The following is a 27278-nucleotide window of genomic DNA, read 5'->3' as shown; positions in this document are numbered from 1 at the left end:
GAAGTGGCTGCCACATGGAGAAGAAATAATCACACAGCTTAAATTATCCACCTTGGCCATCAGCAGCAATATAGCTGAGAGGTGCTGAGCCAAAAGCTCTATCCTACTAAGTAAGGAGAAAAACTCAGAGGTGCCATCTTGTGGGTGATGAAAAAAATACAAGTAACAACTGGTATCGCATTTTTAATATAGTAAATATATAGTCACTTTGAATGACAAGATCACTTTCCAATGAAATTACTGGCAAAAATACCCACAAAAAGTTGAAATAAATAAGAACACATGATCACTAACATCAAAAGCTGGGATGCGGGTTCTCAGTTGAGTTCCAGTCTTTCTAGACAGAGCAGTCTGTTTATTTTTCAGAAGAAAACCCACTAATGCCAATGGTAGCAACAAAGGCTCAATACCTTTAAAATAAGGCAAAAAATAGTACATTAAGGGAATTTTCATACTGCAGCAATTTCAACTATATCAACTCCAAAAGAGGTATCACATACTGACTGAATAAACTCTTGTCAAAACATTCTCAAACTTCTAACAAGATCCTTTAAACAGCGAATACAAGATAAAAGTTACCTCAAACAACAATCAATGAAACACAGAAAGCACACAAGCAATAGCAGGATTACAGCAGAATTGAGCAGTCTGTAATCAAACAAGGCAGTTTAGTCCAATTAAGTAAGTGCAACCACCCCGTGCAGCATCACACCCCTCTTCTGAGGGTTACAAGGGGTATGGCAGCACTTGGGGCAGGGCTGAGAGCTATGGCCACAGCATCTTGAGAGGGGGGCATCAGTGGGAGATGAGCAACCTGCTTGTGGCAGCCCATCTGCTCTGAACTCAGATTTCTCAAGAACGAATACTGCTGAGCCTTTTCACCTCTGTGAGAAGCACTATCACCCATGAATTTGTACCAGCAAATGCAATCTCTCATTTGGGAAGAAGAACATGGACCACCTTATCAGCTTTAACAAGGGGCCACCTCTTAACTGGTACTGAATCAGCAGCATGGATTGACTTGAGTCTCCCTTGCAAGGCTCTTCCACTTGAGGAAGATGTGAAGCCCCTCTTCCCAGAATTGTAGGCATTGCTCACACAGCGATAACCCTCTTGGGTGCATAAATTCTCAGTCACTGCAGAAGCTTGATACCCGTACTCATAACAGAGCAAGGACCTGGAGACATTGTGCAGAAACTTCAGAACTGCTGTAAATAACTGAAAGCTACAAGGTCTCAGGGGGTGCAAGGGAGATAAAACATTGACTGATCACACTATTTCACTGCAGAAATGCAAGTAATGGAGAAAAAGAACCATTTCAAGAGAGAAACAATATTGTTTTAAATTTCAGGTTACACGTTAAAAATACAGTTCAACTTTACTAAGGAAAACAGTTTGTACATATTGGAATAAAATTCTTGTTTCTTCACATCTTTGTAACTGGGTAATTTCATTGAAAACACTACAGTTGTTCAAAGCTTATACTAATATAACTGACATAGAATTTGGCTATTTATTTAAAATGCAACCTGAGTATATTTGTTCTGTATAGTACTGCAGAACATTAAACCTTTAAATTATCTAGAAAAAAAATAAACCACTTTTTAAATATCTCACTTCACAGTAAATTGTTCTTCAAGAAGCATCATCAATGCTAGGCTTAGACACACATATAATCATACTGCTAAACATAGTGAAAAAAATATAAATAGCCACACAAATATTGTGCTGTGGAACTATTTTAATTCCAAGCTGAATGCATTTGATGGAATAAACTTTTCTGCGATATTCAGAAGTGCTTCTAAAGATAATGTCCATCAATACAAAACAAAGGAAACCTAAAGCAGAGTCCTATTTGTAAGTAGAGCTCTTTATAAGCCCAGAACATAATCAAGCTAAAACAGAAGCAAAAGTGCTGCAGGATAAAATCCAGCCCTTGCACGTCTGCTCAGTTTAGAAGCTGTCTGTTTCTGTATGTGAAACAAGATGACTATGGAAGAAGTATCAAATTAATGAACAATAATTAGTGTTGTATGATTACTGTGTGAGACAAACTTACTTGGCCAGATCACAGTCAGAGCTTAATGATGAACCAGAACTCGGACTTAAAACACTGTTTATTTGTTCTTTTAAGAAGTGATCATACAAAATCTGCCTGTATCTATATACCCTCCTTATAACCCAGGAAGGCATCAATATAGAGTTAATGTTTCAGAGGAAAATTTAGCATACACTAATATTCAGTGCTATAACAACATGCTAAATTAATTGCATGTAACAGAACTTGTTTAAAAAACTTGCTACTCTGATTATTGAGCCTGCTCACCTTGCTTATGGCGCTTGTAACAGTGCTTTAGAACAGTGTGCTAAAATCATGCACTGCAGTAGTGCTTACTGGCAAGAGCAGGCCTACTACCTGCCACTACCATTAATGTGAATCAGGAAAATGTGACTAATGAAGGCTTGCAGAATTTGGCCACAGCTTGAAATTCTACTATTGGATGCAAGAACCTTTCATCTAAAGAAAGCTGAAATAGATGATGAGTCTGGAAGAAAAGGATGAAATAGGAACAATGGAATGTGCTGGTCCTCTACAGTTGCTGGTGTTGAATACCATCCTTTGACTTTCACCACACCTCTGTCTGACACAGCTGATTTATTTGATCTGTAAGCATGTCAGATTGTTTCACTTTAATTGCATAGAGCTGAATGTACATGCAACTACAATTCATTTTAACTGTAACTTCACAAATAATGAATATGGAAATATAATACTGTACATTTGTTGCCTTTACCAGTTTAAAGTTTCACATTTGGTCTCCAGCAGGCTAGGAAAAAAAACCCACTAAAAATATTTCTCTAACTATTCCTGAGCAATGTTTTTATGTACTGTAAAATACTCTAGTTTATTACTACATTCTCACATTTTAAACTACATATAAACCCATGCTTTGAAATTTTACAAAGCTGAACATCTGGTAGGCACAATGAAAGAATAGAAACAGCTAAGCATCTTAAAACCCATATGAGATCAACAACAGAAGTGCAATTTAACTATATACATAATGTACTCTTTAATATTTGCTACTTTTTAATTTTCTATCATAATGTGAAGGATCCACTTGCAAAATCCAGTCTGTCAGACCTCACATCACTTCTCAGGAACAATTCACTGTCACTGGTTCCTGAGGGTGAAGTTAATGCTGCTCAGTAAGTCAATCTAAAATGAAAGTACAAAACTTCCTCTGGAATTTCATTTTTAACAAGAATGTGCCTCCAGCTGCTGTGATTGATTGGAAACTGTGGCAGATGAACTGAAACTTGAATAGTCACTGAACCGTCCTCTGTATTCTCTTGTACCTCATGGACACAAGAGAAAACAGAGGGTCTGAAGACAGGATTTGCTCCTGGTTGTACCATTTATTTCTGTAGGGTATTTCCCCATGTCAGTTCACTAACCTTGAAAAAAGAATCTATGCTAACTGAAGTAGGCTGGTCCATGGGATAAAGAGTAATCATCTTGGGTGACTGAAAATAGGTATCTTTTCTACCAAAATATATCTTTACTTGAACTAACAATAGCCTTTAATTTCATCCCCAAGAGTCCATTTTTTTTGTTTTGAGAGGCTACCCATTCTGCAAACTAGGCCACAGAGAGTCTCTAGTAACACCCTCACTTTGCATTAGTCATATATATCCATGTACAATTTGAAATTTGGTCATTTCCTCTGAATGACAAGGCTTACAAAAGAAACTTCTCAAGGAAAGCTGTCTGTAAACACAGTGAAAATTCCTGGGTATAAAAATACACATTCAATTTTCTTAACCTGTCACTAGTGAAGCTGTCTGCTCCCTATTAATTTTTTGTCCTAAAGAGAATCCTTTCTGCATTAAAATATTTCAAAACATTATCTCCATCCTTATAAAAAATATCTATTCATCAAAAAAATCCAATTCATCATCTTCTGTGAAGAATTAGTTTGACTTTGCATAGATAAGCATGCTCCATTGCTTTATAAAAACAGTTGAACCCTTTTCCATCAGAAAACACCATCAAACCTGTCTCACAAAATAACACATCTCTTCAGAAGAGCATGAATCCTTTTCTTTCAAATATACCATGGTAATTGTGAGAAACAGCAAAGACTTCAGTTGACTTCCACTGGTGCAAACAGGACATGTTATAATTACATATTTCACTCAACTTTCATACTCTGCTATTGTAACCTTCATTGAGCAATTGGAAATATTTTTGAGGAAAGACCAGTGGAAGACACCTGCCTTCAGGGAAAGGATTTCCTGCTGGCCTTGCTGGCTTAGGATCACATGTATTGAAATCATAGAATGAACAGTGCTGACTTAGAGCCATGCATCAAGAACGTATTTTCTCAGGATCTTCCTATAAAGAAAGTATGACCCCCCTGCATTGGCCAAATGCTTTCTAGTAGTCAAGAAGCATTAAGATTTACTGATGATTTTTTTCTTCATTTAAATTTGCATGATGTTTGCTTTGTGCCATTTATTTTCCTGTCCCCTACTGGTTTTTTTGAAGGAACGTAACTGTTGACATTGCCATTTTTCTTTGGATTTGTACACGCATATGTTTTTAAGCCTCTGATGGGAGCAGCTGAACCATGAAATACTGGGGTTTGCTTAGGGGGTCTGATATTACCAACACTTTGAATTTTAGAACCATTCTCGGAGGGCTCCACATTGAGAAGCTGTTGCTTTGCAGTTGGTTTTTTCTTCAGTTCACTCCTTACTTCTCCAGATTGTCTCTGAGAAGACATTGCACATCCCGTTCTCTCTGAAAGCTTCAAGTGACCTGCATGAGAATATAACTGGCGACTTTTTTCACAGTATGAATCTCCCCTGTGACCCAAATAGCTTCTGGGAAGCTTCGTAACACTTTCTTGGGGAACCAGCTGCTTGTTAGGCAAAGGGCTGAGCAATGCTTTGCCTTTGCCAGGGCTTTTTAGGGTACGGACAGAGCCAGGAGCAGTCTGTGGCCTGGCTTTGGCTGCCTTTCCTTTCTCGTTCTGTACAGTCTGCATCTGCAGCCATTCCAGCTGCAAAAGGCGATCAATGTATTTCTGAAGAAATCCTGTTGGCTTTGGTCGAAACTCAGTTTTACCCTCTACGTTAACAAAGATGGCCAGTTGCTTTAAGTCCCATGAGTTGAAAGGGGGTGGGAGGAAGTCTGGGTAGTAATATTCTGATTCTTTAAAACCTGTATCAGGGACGTGTTCCAAACAAACTGGATCAATTTCTTCAGCTCTGAGAATGAGTTCTGGTGGTGTGCAGGGAGATGGGGGAATGGGAATCCTTTCTGAATCAGACAGATCACTAGCACTATCATCTTCAGCATCTTCTTTAATAATTTGTACTGATTCAAAATCAAGAAACATTTCATGTACAGATGCTTCTTGCCATTTAGAAGAGCATGGACCAGCTATAGCAACATGTTCTTTGTGATTCATTTCCAACTGTTCTTTTTTACTGCAGTAAAAATGTTGCACTGGGAAGTCTTTAACCCTGCAGAAGCTACCTTGTGTGCTGTCCTTTGTGCTAAGAGAGATCCTGTGCAGAAAAGGTTCATTCTGACTTCTTTCTGGGAGACTTCTCTTTGGTCCTTGTACTCTGTGCAGTGACGTGCAAACACCTGTGGTCCTAAATTAAAGATCATATCCTGTTAGAATAATTAATGCTTTTGAACATCAATCTATAAAGGTCTTGCTACCTCCTTCAAGGACATGGATTTACATGAATGAAGCTTGGTAACAAGGTAAAATTAGTATTTGCTGGCAGAGGTAACGCTGCCTACCTACAGACTTTTTGTTTTATTTTGTTCTGATTTTGCCTGAGAACTCACTAGGGCAGGATAGTAAGTTTCCATATTGATAACTTAAATTTGTTATCCTCATAAATGCTGAACTCTGAGGTCAGTGAAGTCAAAGACGAAATACATCACAAGCATTTTATATACCAGCTTGAAATGACTACAGATTAAACAATCTTAACATGAAACTACCTCTTTGGCTGAGTACTGTCATCCAGAATGTTTCTTCCCTTCTTGAGAATAGTTGATTGGTTACCATCTTGAGTGTCATGTGGAATCTGAAAAAATATATATTGATAAGGAGCTGCTGAGAAAAGTTCGAAGGAAAAAGAGGCTTATAAAAGGTGGAAGCAAGGACAGGCAGCGTGGGAAGAATACAAGGATGTTGTCCGGGAAGCTAGGGACCAGGTTAGGAAAGCTAAGGCCCAGTTAGAATTAAACTTAGCTAAGGATGTTAAGGATAACAGGAGGGGATTCTATAGGTACACAGCAAATAAAAAACAGACTAGGGACAATGTAGGCCCCCTGAGGAAGCTCTCGGGAGAACTGGCTACCCAGGATTTGGAGAAGGCTGAGGTTCTGAATGACTTCTTCGCCTCGGTCTTCACTGGCAAAGGCTCTGACCGCACCACCCAAGTCTTAGAAGGCAGACACAGGGACTGTGAGAATGAAGACCTTGGGCCCACTGTAGGAGAGGATCTGGTTCAAGACCATCTTAAAAATCTGAACGTGCACAAGTCCACGGGACCTGATGGAATCCATCCGCGGGTCCTGAAGGAGCTGGCGAATGAAGTTGCTAAGCCACTGGCCATCATATTTGAAAAATCATGGAAGTCAGGTGAAGTTCCCGAGGACTGGAAAAAGGGAAATAGAACCCCCATTTTCAAGAAGGGGAAAATGGATGACCCAGGGAACTACAGACCAGTCAGTCTCACCTCTGTGCCTGTAAAATCTTGGAGCACATTCTCCTGGAAGGCATGCTAAGGCACATGAAAAACAACAAGGTGCTTGGTGACAGCCAGCATGGCTTCACTAAGGGGAAATCCTGCCTCACCAATTTGGTGGCCTTCCATGATGGGGCTACGGAACTGATGGACAGGGGTAGAGCAGTTGATGTCATCTACCTGGACTTGTGCAAAGCGTTCGACACTGTCCCACACAACATCCTGGTCTCTAAATTGGAGAGACACCAATTTGATGGATGGACCACTCGGTGGATAAAGAACTGGCTGGATGGCCGCACACAAACAGTTGTGGTCAATGGCTCAGCATCCAGCTGGAGTTCAGTAACGAGTGGTGTCCCTCAGGGATCGGTGCTGGGACCGGTCTTGTTCAACATCTTTGTCGCTGCCATGGACAGTGGGATTGAGTGCGCCCTCAGCAAGTTTGCTGATGACACCAAGCTGTGTGGTCCGGTTGATACGCTGGAGGGAAGGGATGCCATCCAGAGGGACCTCAACACACTTGTGACGTGGGCTGATGCCAACCCTATGAAGTTCAACCATGACAAGTGCAAGGTCCTACACCTGGGTCAGAGCAATCCCAGGCACAGCTACAGACTGGGCAAAGAAGAGATTCAGAGCAGCCCTGCGGAGAAGGACCTGGGGGTGTTGGTCAATGAGAAAATGAACATGAACCAGCAGTGTGCGCTCGCAGCCCAAAAAGCCAACCGTATCCTGGGCTGCATTAAAAGGAGCGTGACCACCAGGTCGAAGGAGGTGATCCTGCCCCTCTACTCTGCTCTTGTGAGACCTCACCTGGAGCATTGTGTGCAGTTCTGGTGTCCTCAACATAAAAAGGACATGGAACTGCTGGAACAAGTCCAGAGGAGGGCCACGAGGATGATCAGGGGACTGGAGCACCTCCCGTATGAAGACAGGCTGAGGAAGTTGGGGCTGTTCAGCCTGGAGAAGAGAAGGCTGTGTGGAGACCTCAGAGCAGCCTTCCAGTACCTGAAGGGGGCCTATGGGGATGCTGGGGAGGGACTCTTCGTCAGGGACTGTAGTGATAGGACAAGGGGTAACAGGTTAAAACTTAAACAGGGGAAGTTTAGATTGGATATAAGGAGGAAATTCTTTCCTGTTAGGGTGGTGAGGCACTGGAATCGGTTGCCCAGGGAGGCTGTGAATGCTCCATCCCTGGCAGTGTTCAAGGCCAGGCTGGACGAAGCCTTGGGTAGTATGGTTTAGTGTGAGGTGTCCCTGCCCGTGACAGGGGGGTTGGAACTAGATGATCTTAAGGTCCTTTCCAACCCTAACTATTCTATGATTCTATGTTATTAAGAAGCTGACATATACTAAGTACCCTTCTTCTGTAAGCAAAAACCAACCAACCAAAAATATTTACCTTTTCAATGGCACTTGATACATTTTTGTCTAATTTTCCAGGAGAAGGTTTCATATACAAAATTGGTTTATTTAGTCCTTTGGTGCTCAGATGGCTTTTTCCATTACTGTAATTAGCAAGGATTAAACAGAATAAAACATCTAAACAGCAACATATACAATCATCAGAACAGAAACACAATAGAAGTTTAGAGTGCAATTCAGTTTTTAAAAGTGAGACAGTCAATTACAACTACTCTTAGAAGTTCACCAGAACTATGCCATGGTCACTTTTGAGTTTTTATACTACTAATGCAAAAGTGAGTAATTCAGTCAGATAGTATAATAATAGAATTCAGCCTTTATTTGTAAGTAAGATCATGAATAACAAATAGTAAATATTAGAGACTACATATGCAACTACTAATTTCTATAGTACCTAGTACATGGTCCTACTGCAATTTAACAAAATGAATTAATTATAAAGTACTGTATGAAGGCCACTGCAAGCCAAATCCTGGCTGCCTTTCTCATGTGCATACTCTCAACAACATTTAAAGGATTATTCCTATGAAGCTAAGGAATGGAAGCGAGCAGGGAGTATACAGTCTATTCTGATCTTAATACTATTTTACAACAAAAACACAAACAAAATTCACTATTTTATGTTATAATAAAGTTGTGGAAATACTAGTAGGAGAAAAACATATGCAAGCAAAGGGAATGGCATTACTGATCTGAACAGCTTAAAACCAAAATATGTATTTCCCCAATTAAATGAGACATATTTCTTTGTAAGCACAAAGAATCATTAAATCAGTGTATTCCATAAAAATCAGGAAAGTGTTTGTTCTACGAACAAGAAGTATTACTAATTTTAATAAAGGAAAGCTTTTAAATGTCATTTTAGAACTGGAATAAGCAAACTGTGCCCTCCCAGTCTAGTCTAGTTTGACTGCAGTTTAGTTAACTTGTCAGGCAGTTTTTATGTCAGTATAGCCAGATTTTATTTTAAAACCCAAGATGTCACCATGAAGTGATTATAAAAGAATGAAAATGAGTCTTGTGCCTCCAGCACTGATGCAGTCACCTCTGTGACTTTGTGACCTACACAATCACACTAAACAATTGCTTCTGTTGCTGTGAATCAGAGGACAGGATGAGAATCTGAGCAGTTCGGCCACACACTTATTAACTAATCTACAGTATGTACAGAATTCTGTAACAAGAGAGAAAATAATTTCCTTACTTTACCATTCCTTTGTGGCTTTCATTGATTTGGCTCTCCTTTTTCTGTGTCTCTCCGTGCAGTAATAAGGGATATTCTTGAATGCCTGGTCCCATAATTTCTATTTTTAAAGGGTTATGCCACTTTTATTTTTACATCACCTTAAAACAGCTCCAGTCTTTGGGGTTTGTAAGACACAGTGTATCGAATGCAAACATCACCACCTCCTAGAGAACAAATAAACAAACACCACGTGATTCCTCCCAACTTGATTTAATTTTAAAGCATTAAGGTATATATAATAAGCTACCAAATGAACAACAAACCACTGAGCTCTTCCCATGAGGTTCACAAGCCAGTCCCTGAAGGATTGTTGGTAAAATATAGGAAAAGATCTGACAGTACAGCAGCACTGGAAGAGCTACTTTTCATTGTGTAACATGCTCATCATCATTTTGTTCCTCCTGCGCAGCATTCCGTGTATTGACTGGAGCCAAGTATCACAGTCAAACGGTGGTGGGTGTTTCTGCTCTTAATTTAACAAGAATAGATGATCAGCCGCCTGCGGTTGGAGCATGTGGAGTTGTCTTTTTTGCCCCAGAAAATGCGCTCTTCCTATATTCATATATGCAAATTTTGTATCAAATCGTTTTTTTTTTTCTCCCTTTTCCAGAACAAATCTCTCGGTATCATAAATTCGTACTAAAAACAGACCAGAATACCTAGCATTCTTTTATTTTCCAGAATCTGCATTCCCATACCCGGGGGGGGGCACAGAGAGGACCTGCGACAGCTGACAGATGTTGCGCACCCGAACACCTCATCCACCTCTGTTTTTGTTGCAGTGATGTTTATATATTTATATCCATGTCATTGCAGTGGCGTTTATGTATTTACAATCACATCAGTGTCTGTTTACATCGGATGCTGTCCTGGTTCTCCAGTGCCTCTCTCCGCCACCCCCCAGCCGAGCTCCCAGCGCTGCATGCCGGTGGGCCGGGACCCGGGGGCTCAGCCCACCGCGCCCACGGGCAGCTCACCAGCCGGGAAGGGCCGATCTAACACAGCAGCGGCTGCAGGCAGCTTCCACGGCTCAGAGCCGCAGCCGGGGCCCGGCGGGCCCGGCCCCGCTCCGCTCCCTCCCTCCCGGGCTGCACCAGCAGCTCCCGATGCTGACCCCGACCACGCTGCATGGAGGAAACGACCGCGGGCAGCTCCTCAATTAGAGGACAGGACCGCCCTCCCGGACCGCCCGCTTGCCCTCCCCGGCAGCCCTCCCGCTCCGGCCCGCCCCGGTACCTGCATCCACCTCAGCCGCGAACAGCAGCTAAGGGCATCCCAAGCGCTGCGGCGTCACGTGGGCAGTGCGCAGGCGCTCGGAGGCTGGCGGGCTGGAGGGGCGGCTCCGCGCATGCGCTGCCGCCGAGGGTGAGTTCGCCGCCGCGGGCGCTGCGGGGGAAGAGTGGTGTCGGTGCTCGGGTGTCCCGGGTCTGGGGGTGCCGGTGCCGCTGTGCCCTCGGCCGGAGCACAGGCTGGCCGCGGGAGGGAGGGAGGGAGGACTGTGCAGCTGATGTGGGCTGTAGAGTCCCCAGGCGAGGATCGTTCTTCCTCCAGCTGCAGTACCGAGCCTTCCTCCGCAGCCCCGCCCGACAGCCTCCGCCGCGACAGCCCCTGCAGCAGTACCGGTCTCGGCTCCGGCTCCTTCCCGCCCGACAGCCTCCAAGCCTTCCCCAGCCTCGGCAGCCCTCGCGACTCGCCCAGCATCCAGTGTGACAGCCTGGAGTGTCCCTGCTGCTGCTGCTGCGGGAGCGCAGGGTCGGCCGGAGCGGGCGAGGACAGCCTGCAGGGCCCTCTGCTCCTCTGTAGCGGGCTGGCGTGCTGTGGGGTGCACCGCTGCAACCCCCAGGCATTCAGCGGCCTCTCCGACAGCCTGGAGTCTCTTGGTGTCCTGCAAGACAGCCTCCAGTCGGTGTCCAGTCTGTGTGAGAGCTTCAGGTCCTCCAGCATCACCGGTGATAGTCTTGAATCCCTTTCCAGCCTGAGCAACGGGACCACCAGCCAGCACAGCAGTCTCGAGCTTACCAGCCAGTGAGACTGCCTTCATCTCCCTGTACCGTGCACTAGCTTCTGGTTCACTTCAGCTACTGTCAGAGCTTCCAGGTTTGTGCCCTTTATTCAGAAGGCTGCATTGCTTCAGTTGATTCTTGCTGCATGTAGTACCTCAAATACTTGCTGCCCGTAGCTGCCACTCCCAAGTTAAGTGCTTCAGAGAGGCAGCGTGTATTACCTGCTCTGTAAACACTGATTTTTGTCATCAGCTAACAATGGAGGTACATGGTCCTCGGAGGAATCCCAGCTATCTCTCTGACCTCTATCAGAACATGTTACGGGCTGAAGAAGAGCCAAGACGTGGCCAGCAACAGTCCCCTGCAATCCATACAAGTAGCAATATGATTCTTTGGAGCAATACCCCAGCTAAGGGGAGCCCCCAGGCACAGAGCAGCACTTCCTCCAGCTGCGATCCAGCATTACGGCCTATCATACGGCGCCGGGCAAGATCTTTGCCTACGTCGCCCGAAAGAAGGAAGCGAGCTGGAGTGCAGTGTCAAGTTCCTGGATGCCAGAGTCGTCTGAACCGGGTGAGATTTGCTGATGCTTTGGGCTTGGAGCTCACTGAAGTGAAAATCTTCCAGAGCGGGGAGGATCCATCCATCCCCTTGCATGTCCTTTCCAGGCTCTCCATAAACTCAGACCTCTGGTACAGCAGCTCAGACTTGGAGTTTACTATGCAGTGTTTGGTCCCTGACTTCCAGCAGCCTGCAGACTGTATGGATTTCTCCTCCCGACTTCAGGAGCAGCAGGTGTGTCTTGAACGAGTGACCAGCTCAGATTTGGGGCTCAGTGGCACCATCCAGGTTCGCAACGTTGCTTTTGAGAAGCAGGTATCTGTGCGATACACCTTCAACCAGTGGAAAAGCCTCCATGAAGTGTGTGCTCACTGGCACAGTAGCATCCGTGAGAAAAACGGGCAGGATCAGGTTGATGTTTTCTCCTTCTTTCTCCCTGTGCCTCCTTTCCTCCTTCAGCTGTGCTCTGTAGTCCAGTTTGCAGCAAGGTACCAAGTCAATGGCCAGGAGTACTGGGATAACAACAGAGGGAATAACTACAGTCTTACCTGCCGGACTCACCCCCTTAAGATGCCTAGAGAATGTGAGGAGAGCTGGATCCACTTTATCTAACAGAGGAAGTAGGCACAGAGCAGCTTGTCAGTAGTCTGGTGGCACTCTCTTCCTTGGCATGGTGCTCTGCTCCTATGGCAACAGTCTCCTTTTTGAAACCTGCCAAACCTGATGAAGTGCTCCAGGGCAAGGAAGTAGCCAATGACCCGGACAAACTGTTCTAAACTTTTCAGCGAGGAAAAAAGGCCAAAATGTGTATTGAGTTACATTTGTTGAAAGCCCCTGTGTTTTCTTGTAGTGTATGAGTTGGTGCAGAATGGTCCCAGGGGATGCTGTCAGACTACCAGAGAGCAAAACAAGACACTTCATGTGACTAGCAATATTCTACGTTTCATAGGATATTTCTAACTGATTTATTTTACGATTTTGTACTGTCTGTTTCCTAAGAACGTAGTGTGGCTTTACTGGTTTTGTTTCTAATTTTGTTTATATTATCTCACCAAGTCTGGGCACTTTTCCATTTATGCATAACTTGGATGGCAGACACTTAAGGGAGTACTTGTATTTTTATATATATATTATTAAGACTGTAACCACGTTGAATATTTCTGTTAATATTTCGGTTGGAAATTAGATATTATTATGATCAGAACATACATGAAAATGTGCCATTAGCCCCTCTGTTACCCTTAGGAAAATAAAAAAGGTGCCTTTTCTTATCTCCACTGTTTGCAGCAGGCAGCAGGAATGACTGTTCCCAAAGTGTGTGCAAGGCAGATCTTCACAGGGAAGTTCTCATCTCTTTCAGATGATGCACAAGTAGGCTTTTTTCTCTAGGTGGTAGTACAGGAATTGTCCATTCCTTGTGTGCCTGTTTTTTACTAGGGGAAACTAGAACAATTTTGCACTTGTGTAGCAATTGTAGTTGAAGATCTTAAGAGTGCTACATGAATGCTGGTGATTTTACCACTGTTCCTGGTAAATTTATAAATCAAGAAATTAATATAAGATATATATATATATGTATAAAATAAATGGCCACTACAGGGAGCTGGTTGCAGAGTCTTGGAATAGCGTGCCAGAACCCTGAATCCTGGCTCCATGTTCCCCAGCATCCCAGTACTGTTGCAGTTGTACCGTTGTATTCTTGAATCAACTGTTTCTCATTATAAACCAGTTGAACTCCAAGACTGCATCCTTCGCAATACAAAGAGGGAACTTCAAAGCAAAATGATGTTTGGTAAACTGGTATTTCCACAGACCCACAAACAGAATCCTTTCTACAGCTGGGAGAGCACAGGAACACTGTTAGATGCAGTCTTCCCATGCTTCTTGCTCTACTACTTTCACTCTGGTTTTAGTGTGACTTAAGATTGGCATCAGGCTTAAATCTAGTAAGTAAAAGATTGTTAAAAAAAAAAAAAAAGGTAAAATGCTTTGTTTCATATGTATTCATAACAGCATGGAAAGTTTAGCTTTATATGTGTAGCATAAACTTTCAAAACCATCTGGTTGTATAAGAGCTCCTTTTTGGGACTGTACTATGAAAATTAGGCCACTTGGGTATCTTATTTTGGATTGCTGCTTATTCATCAAAATCACAAGTTGTTTTAAAAATCACTATTGTAAGCAACCCACAGCCAAGTATATCTTAGTCCAGAAAGCTTACTGAGTAATTCTGGAAGTGCAGAAACCCCAAGAAAATTCATGTCTGGCAACTTTATGTTACTCCTTAGTTGTGATAACCATTTAGCAAAGCAGGGATTTCAAGTGAAGAAGCTGCCTGGTTCCATTGACATTTGGCTTTCAAAGGAACCAAAGTCATGCAGATGATCCTATGAGCTTCTGAGCAGTTACTTACAGTACTGAGAAAATTCAGTCCTGTTTGAAACCATTGAGAATTAACTGTGTGTCTGCTCCAACTTTGTGTTGGAGCACTGTGAGGTTGAAAGTTTAACTTAAAATTGTTCTGAAGGATTAGGTGAGGCTGAGGTGCAATTGCAAACTACAGAGAGGAAGGGGTGCTGCCTGCTTCCAATCCACCTGCATTGTTTTCTGTCAGACTTATAGGACTGATGATTTTAAAGTATTGTTGTACTCCTCCTCTCTCCCCAATTACTGTATTTTTTCCATCAGCGAAACTACTCAATCACCTCTCAGCACACCATTAAAAATTCCTCTCTTATGAGACCGGTATTTGACACCACTCTACAGTAGCTGTTGCTGGAGCCCAGTGCTGTTATTTGTCTTATTGGCAGAAAGATGCTGTTGCCACCTTCTGAGTGAGACTCTTTCATATGCTACCAAAGGTCAAATCTAAGTGTTACTGCAGGCAGGGACTGATTATGTAAAGCTGAGGTTGTCAGTGTGAAGATTAGTGTCATGTGTACCACAGTGTCAGAGAGAGGTGAATAATTAATGACTTGGAAATGAGTTTGGCTTGTATTGTCTTTCTTCCATGACCTCTCAGGGTGTTTGCATGTACAAAATCTTGAACGCTAGAGTATTATTCCAGGTTTGCCTTTCCTCTCTTTGCTTGCTGGAGATTGCGCTCAGGCACTGCTGGAGAAGAACTGACATAGCTGTTACTAACCCAGTTGTCTGGTGATGCAAAGTTGAGCAGCCCTGCCTTGTTACGGAACTGAGTGATCTCTGGGTTAAGCTGCTGAACATTCACACAAGTGCTGGCACCTGTCATGCAAGATGAAATTTGCACTTAGGCTTTCCTGTCATACTCAGTAGTGAATATCAAAAGGATTCTAGCTGACAAAAAAAGGGATGAAGCCATTAAGTAGTGGTATTACACACCTGTGGTGAAGGTCAATTTCTGACCACCTTATAAATTCTCAGGACAACTTGACTGCTTGCACTGTGTTCAAACTGAGCACTTCCCTTATAATGAGGAGTTTGTAAAAGTGAATTCTTCACAAGGGTTATTGCCATATAATGCACTTTTAAAAACATGTATTTATTATAGTATTACAATAAATGTCTAGTCCAGTTTCAAGGTTCTTTTGGGCATGTTTTCTAAATAAACATATGGGATCCATGTAAATGAAAAGGGGTTGTCTTTCCCAATTAATCGTCCAGATGAAAGTACATTACACAGTATATCAGTAAAACACATACACTAGACAAAAGGTCATTTTGTTTTAGTGGAGAGTTGTATAATTGCAAAGTGCTTCACTTTATTTCATTTTTAAAACAATAAAATATTGGCTATTGTAATACAAAAGATTGTAATAAAGCTTTTCACAATTTTATGGTTTTGTCAATGGTTCTCCTGTTAACAGATAAGGAAACTCCTGAGTTTAGTGGCTCTTAGTACTGAGTTGTCACTAAGAGCAGCATACTCAGGAAAGTAAGGTGGGTTTGAGTTGCTAAAAAATGAAGAACCCTTGCTAAAAATACAGTGATCAGTCTATATAGCTGCTGAAATGATTAGGCTGCCCCTTCTGACATGGAATTTGCTTCCATTTCAGCTAAGAGTTCTGTGCATGCAGCACCTGACAGATTATGATGTAATGTTGGAAAGTGGCACACTGCCAGCTGATTCAAATGTTGTTTCATGGAAGAGAAAGAGGTTTTCTTCTAATTCCACTTCCCAAGGGTGTGCTAGATTGTACATAGCACATTAATTTTTGAGCCTCACAGTTGTGTTATTCTTTCATCTGTTTGTTCTTTAGTTTTCATTGCTGCAGACTGTCCTCTCTCAATCCACCATTTTCTTTTCACTCACTGGTTTCTTGAAAATATATCTGAATGCAGTATGGTAAAAGAGCATCCATTATCTGTGCATCTCTTGAGTGTCCATATCCTCTATATGAATCACAGAATCATAGAATAGTTAGGGTTGGAAAGGACCTCAAGATCATCTAGTTCCAACCCCCTGCCATGGGCAGGGACACCTCACACTAAACAATACCACCCAAAGCTTCATCCAACCTGGCCTTGAACACTGCCAGGGAGCACTCACAACCTCCCTGGGCAACCCATTCCAGTGCCTCACCACCCTAACAGGAAAGAATTTCCTCCTTAGATCCAATCTAAACTTCCCCTGTTTCAGTTTTAACGCGTTACCCCTTGTCCTGTCACTACAGTCCCTGATGAAGAGTCCCTCCCCAGCATCCCTACAGGCCCCCTTCAGGTACTGGAAGGCTGCTCTGAGGTCTCCATGCAGCCTTCTCCAGGCTGAATAGCCCCAACGTTCTCAGCCTCTCTTTGTACGGGAGGTGCTCCAGTCCCCTGATCATCCTCGTGGCCCTTCTCTGGGCTTGTTCCACATCTCCATCAGTGTCAAGCTTTTACTTGATACAGTCCAAGATTTGAATGATTTGTTGCCAGGATTCTTCCAAAGCAAAATGGAGACATTTAACTAGAAGACATAATTAATAAAGAAAGACATACATTACCAGTTACTTTTTAATCAGTGTTGATAACTTCAACACTACATCGTCCAAGTTGCTTGGGGGAAGGACAATTATTGCAAATTTAAATTTGCAATTTAAATACAAGGGAATGTCTTTATTATGCTAAATTGCTTAAGAATGTCAGTGTTACTTTTTATTACAAAGTATACAGATTATGTGTTATATGCATGCAGATGCATAAAGGAGGGTGCTTTTAGAGGGCATGGTATTATATCTTGTCTTTAGGATTCTTGTTTTTGCATTTTCCTATACTACTGATCTAAATCAGAACTAGCAATACCACCTTAATTGTTGTAACTTCACCCATGAAAAGAGTATTGTCATCTGGAAATAAATATGCCAACCGCAGTGCAGACTAGCCAGGAGACCAGCAAAGGACAAAGACAGTGGTCTTTAATAAATCACTTGAAAACAATTGGAGCAGGCTGGGTGTAATTAAGAGAAGGACTGGCTTTTGCTGTGAATATCCAACTGTCAGATTTATCTTACAGGTAGTTAGTGTTATTTGTAATACAGGTGTTATTTTTACATTTAGTTTCAAATTTGTAATTTCTTTGTATTTATCTTACAGAGAATAAATTAAATTCAACCTGTAGTAATAGTAATATGCTAACAAGTCGGCTGTAACTACAGTTCTTAATTTACTGAATCACCAGTGCTCAGTACAGTCTTATGTGTCCTTTAGAGCATTGCTGGTCAAGACACAGAACAGCAAGTCTAAATCATTAGTCATTTGTCAATATGAGTCTAATGTTAGTACTGACTTATTTCCTAACTTGACTTGCTCCTTATGATCTCAGATCTGCAACTATTTCAGCTGACATTTGATATTAAAACTGTTGGCATCAATGCTTTTGACCCTTCTCACTTCTGCACACAACAGCAGCTGTGCCAAAGGGTGATTGTATTGACCAGTACAGTGTTTTCACGTACCTGAAATGAAGGTAAATATTTCTGCTGCTTTAGTGAAGGGTCCCTATACTTCGTTTGCTTCCACCTTCTCTGAAAATTGTAAGTGTAGTTGCCATATCTGTGGCCCGAATAATTTCACTGTGTGTTCCAGTCTGTTTAACACGTAACTTAATGGAAATTCAGCTTTCTGTTGCCATCCCTTCTGCTAAACCAAACAAAAGAGACATTAGAGAAAGTGAAATGAACATACAGTAGTCTCCCATTCATGTCAATGTACCTAGTGAAGGATAGAAAGTTTATGACCTGCTTCTCCTGTACTGTCTGACTCACTTTTCTTTCACTATAGAATGGGTAAGGCTGTTCTCTTTACAAGATCTGGCAGTCTGTGGACAGTCTAAGCCTGGGTGTATGCTAATGTGACTGGTACAGGAAAGCATCAAATGCAAACTGGCTTTTATTACTTCTGCTTCATATGATGAAAGTGGAATTCAAAATTCAGTTTTTACAGAAAACTTCTGATGCCCCAAATTCCTCATGTGAAGTTTCGTCCTAGGAGGTTTCTCAGTAAAGCTGTACTTGTTCAAATCTGCTTCAGATCACCCACTGCCTTCCAATAAGTTATCCCAACAGCAAATAAAACAGTGGTTAATGCTGCAGTTAATCCTTTTGGCTGAATATTCCCAGCCCTACTCACTCCTGTGGGATCTCCTCCTCTGAACCACTTGTCATTTTCTTGAGTTACAGTGACATCTGGTGGTACTCGAATACTTTGTGTACAGCTTTCCCCCCCCCCCCTTTTATAGTATTGATTCGGTTTCTTTCTTATTCTAGTAAGTCAGTGGTGTTCTTTATACACTGTTGCTCCACGTTTATCTGCCATGAAGGTGATTCCATTCTTAGCTGCTCCATTATAGCTGCTCATTCCAGGTATGAACAGAAATGCTGCCTGATACTGCACTGGAACATGTGAGATTCATGCTAAATTTTCTCTCTTCTATTTGTGATACAGATGTCAGATACATCCATATAACATCAGTACAGGTAAAGCCCCTCTTTGGAACTGTTGGATTTCATTCAAACACATTACCCGGTTCCATCTGTATAATAAAGACCACAAATGTCAGTAGGAGCTCTTTATCAACACAAGGTCTGTGTCTGAGTTTCTGTATGTTCTTTACCTACTTGGGCACTTGATGGTAGTGAAAATGTTTCTGAATTAAGCATACAAATGAATTACACTGGTTTAGCAACCTCATGCCCAGTAACTCTTGTCTACAGTATGCACTGAAATTAATGTTCTAAATACTGCTTATCAAAAAAGGCAATTTGTAACATAGAACAGTTAGAATGGTGCAGGTAAGCAGTCACAGTCCTTTGATAATGTGACTATTGCTCAATAGTGAAACCACTCCACAGCCCTCTCCTTCCGCACCACACGAATTACCTAACACCAGGTAGGAAGGGACTTCAAGGCTCATCTGGTCCAAACTTTCCAGGCAGAACATGAGCTAGACTAGATGTTCCAGCACCCTGACCAGCCAAATCTTAACAGTGGACAGTGCTGGGGAAGCCATCAGCTCCCTGGGGAGATTACTGCAATGGCTGATTGTTCCCATTGGTAAGTATTTTCCTCTTGTGTCCAGCTGGAATCTCCCCAGAAGTAATTTGTGCCCATCACCCCTTGTCTTTTTCGTTTGTCTCCTTGTAAAAAGGGAGTCTCAATCTTCTCCATAGCCATTCATAGGCACCCTTTGAACACTGGAACATGGAGATAAAGTCTCCCCTGAGCCTTTTTTTCTCAAGGCTGAAGAAACCCAGCTCTCAGCCTCTCCTTATGTGGCTTCCCAGTCCTTGCATCATCACTGTGGCCCTTCTTTGGACCTTCTCCAGCCCATCCACATCTTTTTTTGTAGAGCAGGGACCAAAACTGAACACTGTATTCCAGGTGTGGCCTGACAAGCACTGGGCAGGGTGGGATAATGACTTCTTTATCCCTGCTCGTGATGCCCTGGTGGATGCGACCCAGCATGCTGCTCGCTCCTGTCGAGCTTGTGTCCACCAGGCCCCCAGGGTCACTTCCCTCAGCGCTGGGCGGGAAAGGCAGGCACCCCGCACGCAGGGGTTTTACAGCCGTTAGGGCAGCCGCGGCCCCAGCCGCGGCCCCATCCGCGGCTCCACTGCCACCCGGGGGCAGGAGCCTCCTTCGCGGGGGCGCGCAGCTCCCCTCAGGTAAAGCGTGCGGAGACGCCGCCAGATGCAGCCCCCCCTCAGCGGCAGCGCGGCGACACCGGCCCGGGGGCTGCGGGCGGAGAAACACCTGCGCGAGGCAAGGAAGCCCCACCTCCCACCCTTCGTCTCCGACGGCGATTGGTCGGCACGACGCACTCGCGGGCAAGGATTGGCTGTAGGTTACCGGCGCTGCGAGTGATTGGTCAGAGAGAAATGGCGCTTCTTTCTGCTTCGGCGGTGAGGTGAGGACGCCATGCTGCGTGTGGCCTCGCTGCTGAGGCGGAGGGGCTGCTGCCGGGCGCGTTCTTCTGAGTAGCAAAGCTCTGTGGGCGGATGCCAGGGACTGCGTGTGGATAGAGGGTGGAGGCCTCACGACTTCGTCGAGAAGGAGGCCCCTGGAAGGGGTTGATAGTTTCTTTTCTGTTTTGTCTGACTAGTCAGGAGGCGAGAGCCCTGTGAGGTGATAGCAAAGGCTTCAATGTAGGCTGTTGTGTTTGTGTTGAGGAAAATAAATAAATTGCACTGCAGTTGCTATTTCCGTATTATTTAGGTGTACAGAAACGACTAACTTGCTTGTTCTATAGAAGTTGTTCTCTATTTTTAGTCATTTCCCTTTGCTTTGTCTAGTGCTGTGTGATTTCTGGGATGGAGAGACCGAAATTGCGTATGGTAGATTGGTCAACGTAGATTAATTTGTGCAAAGTATCAAAAAGTTTATTGTGGGGTTTTTTGTTTGTTGTTTGGTTTTTTACATGTTAACTCTAAAAAACAAGATAACTTGATGGTTCTTCAGTATTAAAACTGTTTTCAGTAAACTAGGTTTGCAATCTCACATTTGCTGTTAACAGTTATCTCAGAGCCCATCACTGTATCTGTAATTAAGAAGACTTTTCCCCTGCATGCATTTGTCACTTTTTTCCTAAGTGATTTATAATGAGGCCCTTCTGGAGTTCTGCTGCTGGCTTGCCTGTTTTGAATAATGTGATGGTGACCATCTTCATGTTCTTTTCCTGCTGAGAAATATTGAGGGTCCACTGCAGGACCTTCAGTTCCTATATTGCCATAGCTGATCGTTCCTTCCAGTCTTAATTCAAGCAGTTGTCTTATCCATGTAAGGATGTTTCTTTAAAGCCACAGTTACTTTAATTTCTTAAAATAATAATAATATTTGTACTAGTGACAAACGTTAGCATTTGTAATGTGTTTTGACTGGTAACTGACATGTTTCCAGAACCTATTTGAAGCTTGTGTCAGTGAGCTGTGTTTTGGTCAGGTGGTGATTGCTCCCTTCCTGTGCAGCTGAGTAGATGGATTGCAAGAATGGCAACCAGGAGTGAGATGCAGGTATGTGCTTATGGACCAGAATATGAGTATTGATTGTTTTAATTACTTAGCTTAAAGCGCTCCTGGTACTTGATTACATGTAAAATTTGCACTGTGACCAAGAATGACAGAGGAAGACATTTTCCTTTGACACAGTTTAGTGCTAAGTAGCTGGGTAGAAAGCAAGAGGAACTGGAAGTTATTACTGATTAAAATAAATCGTATGTATTTGTTGCACATCAATCATATGGGATGATACTCAAGATGAGAATGTCAAAATTGGGTTATAGTTGATGTAAAAAGAATGGAGTGGCAAAATAGTTGAGGAAGACAGTAGTCCTCCAATATGTTAGTATCTTTTAAAGTCTCTAATAGATAATATAGAAATACAAAATGCTAAATGTACTAAGGAAGGGGTGTTAACACGGTGAGCACTTGCATAAGCATTTATTTGTAACCCAAGGAAAGAAAAGCCAGTTAAGGAAAACTAGCAAATAATTAAAAACCCGTGAGTATTTGCATGACTCATGTATTAGGTGTGGTGTTCTGGACTTCAGGATTTATATTTCATAGTGCCGTAGTTCATAATATTTGCTTTAGAATGCAACAGATGATTGCAGACAACCTGTGCTAAATACTGTTCAATCAGTATGGGTGTTAAGCATACAGTAATACAGTTGTTCTGTTTACTTTTGTTGTTGACAGTTTGAAAAGTTAATTGATGAAGCTACAAAAAAAAAAGATTTTCAATTATTAGAACAATTTCTGGCAACCGAAGACTGTGAAAATGCCTCTCACAGATGCAGCAAACAGTTTGTCAACAAATTAGACAAGCTTCTGTGTCGGGTAATGTAACCATTCCATCAGAGTCATCTATACTGTCATTGGAATACTCTGAAACAGATTGTTTCATTTGGCTTGGTTTATGCCAGTAGTTGATTTGAAAAACTAAAAGTAAGAATTAAATATCTCCTTCAAGCTACAATTCAGGTGGCTTTTGAGAGCAAAAGGGCACCTGGCTAATTAAATACAGGTTCTTCTAGAACTCTACATTAAAGCTTATGTTACAATTTCAATTTCAGGAAATTGACAAACAAGAAGTCAAAAGCATTTCTGTTTTACTGAATTCTCTTCAGAAATGTGCAGACAAAATCATCATAGCAGGAGAAGATGGGCTCCCAGCAATGATAAAATACGGTCTTATTGGAAGGATAAGTAAAACCATAATGCATACATGAGCTTCTAAAAATAATATAACAATAAAGCATGCGTAATTACTGCTTCAGTGCTCAACAGCTTGGTACTCAATTTGGTCCTTGATTGTTTCTGAATGAAGAATTTCCCATAACTTTGCAACAAACATTATTCAGATTTAAATGTTCTTTAACATGTGGGCCCTTGTAAAGTGACACTGCTCTGCCATAGAGAAGGTTTTGCAAATCATGCAGCAGATAGATAATTTACAGCAATTTCAAGAAGATGGTATCTTTTTCCGTGAGCTTTTAATATTGCTTTTGAGTCAGGAATTGGAATTTCCTGGTGTGTTATTTATTTTTGTTAATGCTCACAACAGCAATGTTGTACCTGTGCTTTCAACAGATCATAGTGCTATTCTGATTTTCTGGTTGTGTTATTTCAACCTGCATGTTAAATGTGTTAAATAAACTCAACATAATACATATACTGAAAAATAGACACCACTTCCTTATTGCTTTCACTAGGGAATTTACTGCAGAAAATTGATGACAATTTCAGCTGAGTGTTACTCAATTGCCTTCTCAACTGCCTTAATTAAAACTAAAAAGGTGGTGGTAATTTCATGCTTATATTCACACCTACAAACACACTTCCTCTTCCACCTACTGCCAGGTTTTCAGCTCCTTATCTGTGATGGCAGATGTAAAAGTAGATGTCTGACTTTTGTGTTAGAAAGTCAGCTACTGAAATTAGTTTGAAATCACGTTTGTTTAGTGTGAGTGAAAAAAAATCCAGTTTGGGGCCAAAGTATGCTCAGCAGAGTAGCTAATTTTACTCAACTATAGTACGTCCTTTTTCATGCTATTAAATAGATTTATTTTCCCTTTACATGGTGAATTGGTTTGAAAAGATAAAAGAAATTTTGATCCTCAGAGGAAATGAAAAGAATGAAATGATTACAAGCCTGGCTGAAGATTTCTTCAGTGTGTTGCTGGTAAAAATAGATTGATAGTAAAATACCTTGTGTGTATTTGTCAAAGTAGTCATTACTAGTTTAGCAGCAAGACTTTCAAATGTGCTTCTGTTTAATATCCTTCTAAAGTTAATAGTTTGCCTGTATTTGTTCTCCTTTTCTGTTCATGATTAGCATCATGAAATAAAGAGAAACGACAATAGAAGTGTTTGGTGAACAAAGAAAATTTCATCCTGGTCGAATTTTAATTACTTAAATTATTGGTATGCTAATCCCAGGACTCCAGGTTTATAAGGTCTGTCAGTTGGCTTCAGTTCATAACATTTTTGTCACTAGGGAAATAATTTCCATGAATTTAACTGAAATATTCTGGGAAGCCACACTTGGGATTAAAAGAATTCTCCTACGTTCTTCATTAAGGATGAAATAATTTTAAAAACTTAAATGCTTTTTGATTACTTGCTTTAGGTTTGTTACCTGACTTTTATGCTGTAATATTTACAGTATCAAAATGATGTCTTTTGTTGTTTTTGTTTTTATTACAGGCTGTATGGGATAGCAGACCTGAAGGTGAGCTTTAAAAAAAGTGTAGACTAAATACGTTAAAGTGTTCTGAAAGAGCATTGCAAAGTTATTGGTGTTAAAGTAACACAGTACTTGTGGAACCATGTTGAGGCAAGGTGGTTCTGAGAACATGTTCAGTGAGGAAGGTGCAGAGTTTTTTGATCCAATGTAAATACCCTGCCAGATCTATTTGCTTCAGTTCACAAACCATAACAGAAACGGACTTATACTCAAGATGGCTGTTCTGCACACAGAGGACTAAATTTTTTATTCATGTGAAAAAAAGCCTTAATGTCATCTGTAACTTTGTTTAATTTGAGGTTTCTCTACTGTCAGATTTCCTTGTAACTTGTTGATGTCAGTAATAAAAAAGCAGGATAGTGTAGTCTTGTCAGAGATGGCAACTGAATTTAGTTTTTCCTAAAAATAGTGGCACTGTTCTGGAGCTCACCGTGTATAGGTGATGCCCAACATCAGTTTTCTGTCCTGGCGCCTTGGGTGTGGGAGCAGGTGCTGGTCATCTGCAGTCTGTGAGCCGTGCCCCAGCACTCCTGATGGTGCACAGAGACACAGAACACAGATGGAGTTTTCCGTGGTTTTATTTTACACAGCTTAGTATGAAGTACATGTTTTCCTGTAAACACCCTAGAACGTGAAGTGTAACTACACAGCTCATCCCCTCACCAATGTAACACACATAGCTATAGGAAAAAGGCAGGCATTGCTCTGTTTCTAAGGTGTCACAGCTTAGCATAGCACAGTTGCCCTTCTTTATTGACTTTGTTATCATGCATGTTATCATTGCACTTATCTTTTAGTATAGCACTAGGTGGAAGGTCACTGCAGACCATTTTGATGTCTCAATCAGAATGAAAGATTCATTTCCTTGTCCCTGGGAAGATAAATTCCTTGGTCAGAATTCGAACTTGGAGACTTAAGTTACAGAATTGATCTGAATATATTTAAAAAATTTGGGTTGCATGGCCAGGGGCCTCATGCAGTGATGCACAGGAGTAGAAACATCATAAAGACCTGTATTTACAAGAGACTGAAATAAGTATTCTGTTTTGCATTTAACCAAGAAGGCTAAGATGTTTATTTTTAAGTATTAGTAATGCTATATGGAAAAGAAGGCATGCTACATTTCTAAATGAAAATGAATCTTCTCCTATATACAGATGAGGGGCCACCCTAATGCGCTGTCAATAATTCTTTATTTTTTCCTGTTCATTAGGTAAAACGGAAATACTGGAAAACTTTGCTCTGAGAACGTGCACCCTCATCACTGATTTAAGAATTAGTATCTATGTCCAGCAAGAGGTAAACATTGTTCTTTGTAAGCAACAGTTTCCTGGTTAGTGTTTTAACAGACTTTGCGAAGGTAGTAATTTAACTGCACAGATGCTGCACAAAAAAGATAATTGGGTAGTGTTGTAGTATTTAATATTTTTCTGGGAATATTTGTTGGTTTCTACATATTGGGGTGGGGTTTTTTTTGAGATTACTAACCTACAATATTTGGTTTGGGCAGTAAATTACACAAGACTGGTATTAAGATTCCAGTGAGAAGGCTGTATAAAAGCATAAAGATTAATATGCTGTGTTTGAACTGCTATAAAGAGGATTAAGATTGTTGGTTGTAAATTCTCGATGCTTGCAGGAAATTTGTGTACCTTCTAGAATACCTCAGATTTCTTCTGTTTGTTTTGGTAATCTCAGGTTGTCAGTTCTTTAACTCTCTAAAGAAAGGGAAAGTTAAAAAAAAATCTTCAGTAAAGGCTACATCCTCAAAGGAAAGGCTTTTAATACAAATTTCAGGAACACTTTAGCTCAGCAAACAACTTCAGACAGAACTCTAGCTTTGAAAGTTGGGGGGGGGTGGGTGTTCTATATTTAAACCTACAAATAAGAGCCATAACCTTTTAACAACTGATATTCACATTAAAGGTAATGTTGTTTATTGAAATTGAGGTAGCTATATTAAGAGAAATACCACTTAAGGTCAGAGAGACCTCATTGTCTTTTCTTGTTTTGTGATTATTTAAGTGTTTTATTTTCTGCAGTGGTATGAAGTATATTAGAAGGGCCAGAAATAAGAATAACTTAAAGTTTAACAACTTATATTAAATCTTGCTCTCTTTTTTCCACTTTTTTAGGTAGTAAGGAAACTTAATTTAATGCTTGACGACATGCCTCGAGATGCCAGGAAAAAGATATTTTCTACAAAGGAAATGTTGTGTGTCATGTAAATAATCTTCATTATAATTTTTATATCATTATGGCATTTGCATAGCTGGGAAGGCAGTTTTTGCTAAGACTGTTTATAACATGTGCAGATCATAGAATCCTAGAATGGTTTAGGTTGGAAAGGACCTTAAGATCATGCAGTTCCAACCCCCTGCCATGGACAGAGACACCTCACACTGCACTGTGTCGCCCAAGGGTCTGTCCAGCCTGGCTTTGAACACCGCCAGGGGTGGAGCATTTACCACTTTTTTGGGCAACCTCTTCCAGTGCTTCACCACCCTCACAGTCCCTGTTTAACTCACTTTTGCATTTGCTATTATTGTGCTGCCAGTGGTAGTGGCTGTGGGCAGGTATTCTCATGGGTTGTTCTCCATTACAAGCCTTAACTTGCCTCTTTCCTGATCTGGGTTAGGCTTTTTTTCATCCCTGTTATCTTAAAATAATAAATTCTTTTTAAGAATGTGTGTAAAGCACATGAATCAGTCACTGGAAAGACAAGCTGTTCACCTTGGGATTTTTATTTTTTTTTTATAGCATGTAAAAAAATAAGTAAAAATTATATATATATATATCAGGTGATTCACTTCTCCTGGTGGTACTTTCAGATGTACAGCCTTAGCATAATACACTGACCCCTTTGAAATCTAATAGTTTAGTAGAATCAGAGGTTTGTCTCCTACATTAAAGCTTGCAATTAAATAAAACTTTTCTTCTGTACTTTGTGCTGCTGTTATATTTTGATGGAACATTACTTTATTTGGCAGGAGTGACATGGGGAAGAGAATTTTGGATGCTGGAGGTGAGCATGAGACTTAATAAGCAATTTAATATCA

At 41.5% G+C, this 27278-nt stretch overlaps 3 protein-coding genes across 7 annotated transcripts in view; 2 read left to right on the top strand and 1 right to left on the bottom strand.

Annotated features, from left to right (window-relative positions):
* Positions 1-167: 167 nt before the first annotated feature.
* Positions 168-10749, bottom strand: FAM217B (family with sequence similarity 217 member B). Of its 4 annotated transcripts, none has more exons than XM_065691499.1 (5): positions 10691-10749; positions 9413-9618; positions 8186-8291; positions 6032-6117; positions 168-5670 (listed from the first exon to the last, which is right to left on the bottom strand). In XM_065691499.1, the coding sequence occupies exons 2-5, from the start codon at positions 9505-9507 to the stop codon at positions 4485-4487; spliced, it is 1473 nt and encodes a 490-aa protein (XP_065547571.1). In that variant the 5' UTR covers positions 9508-9618; positions 10691-10749; the 3' UTR covers positions 168-4484. The 4 variants fall into 4 exon arrangements, with proteins under 4 accessions (XP_065547571.1, XP_065547574.1, XP_065547572.1 ...); XM_065691502.1 differs by having other exon boundaries at positions 9553-9618; XM_065691500.1 differs by having other exon boundaries at positions 10701-10747.
* On the top strand, positions 10740-15833 carry PPP1R3D (protein phosphatase 1 regulatory subunit 3D). Of its 2 annotated transcripts, none has more exons than XM_065691503.1 (2): positions 10740-10819; positions 11006-15833. In XM_065691503.1, exon 2 carries the CDS (start codon positions 11716-11718, stop codon positions 12628-12630), a length of 915 nt encoding a protein of 304 aa, XP_065547575.1. In that variant the 5' UTR covers positions 10740-10819; positions 11006-11715; the 3' UTR covers positions 12631-15833. The 2 variants fall into 2 exon arrangements, with proteins under 2 accessions (XP_065547575.1, XP_065547576.1); XM_065691504.1 differs by lacking the exon at positions 10740-10819 and having other exon boundaries at positions 10830-11551; positions 11710-15833.
* A 4616-nt stretch (positions 15834-20449) lies between these two features.
* Positions 20450-27278, top strand: part of SYCP2 (synaptonemal complex protein 2) — a 29570-nt gene continuing 22741 nt past the window's right edge. The window contains exons 1-9 of the mRNA XM_065691671.1: positions 20450-20621; positions 21373-21485; positions 22170-22310; positions 22547-22675; positions 23551-23655; positions 24180-24204; positions 25433-25518; positions 26355-26443; positions 27210-27244. Of these exons, the coding sequence (XP_065547743.1) occupies positions 21462-21485; positions 22170-22310; positions 22547-22675; positions 23551-23655; positions 24180-24204; positions 25433-25518; positions 26355-26443; positions 27210-27244 (634 nt within the window). The 5' untranslated portion in view covers positions 20450-20621; positions 21373-21461. The remainder of the gene's footprint in view (positions 20622-21372; positions 21486-22169; positions 22311-22546; positions 22676-23550; positions 23656-24179; positions 24205-25432; positions 25519-26354; positions 26444-27209; positions 27245-27278) is intronic.

The sequence above is a fragment of the Lathamus discolor genome, chromosome 11 (assembly GCF_037157495.1).
Source record: "Lathamus discolor isolate bLatDis1 chromosome 11, bLatDis1.hap1, whole genome shotgun sequence".
In the NCBI taxonomy this organism is placed as follows: Eukaryota; Metazoa; Chordata; class Aves; order Psittaciformes; family Psittacidae; genus Lathamus; species Lathamus discolor.
Note: the sequence above shows the minus strand (reverse complement) of the source record. Positions and strands in the feature narration are given on the sequence as shown.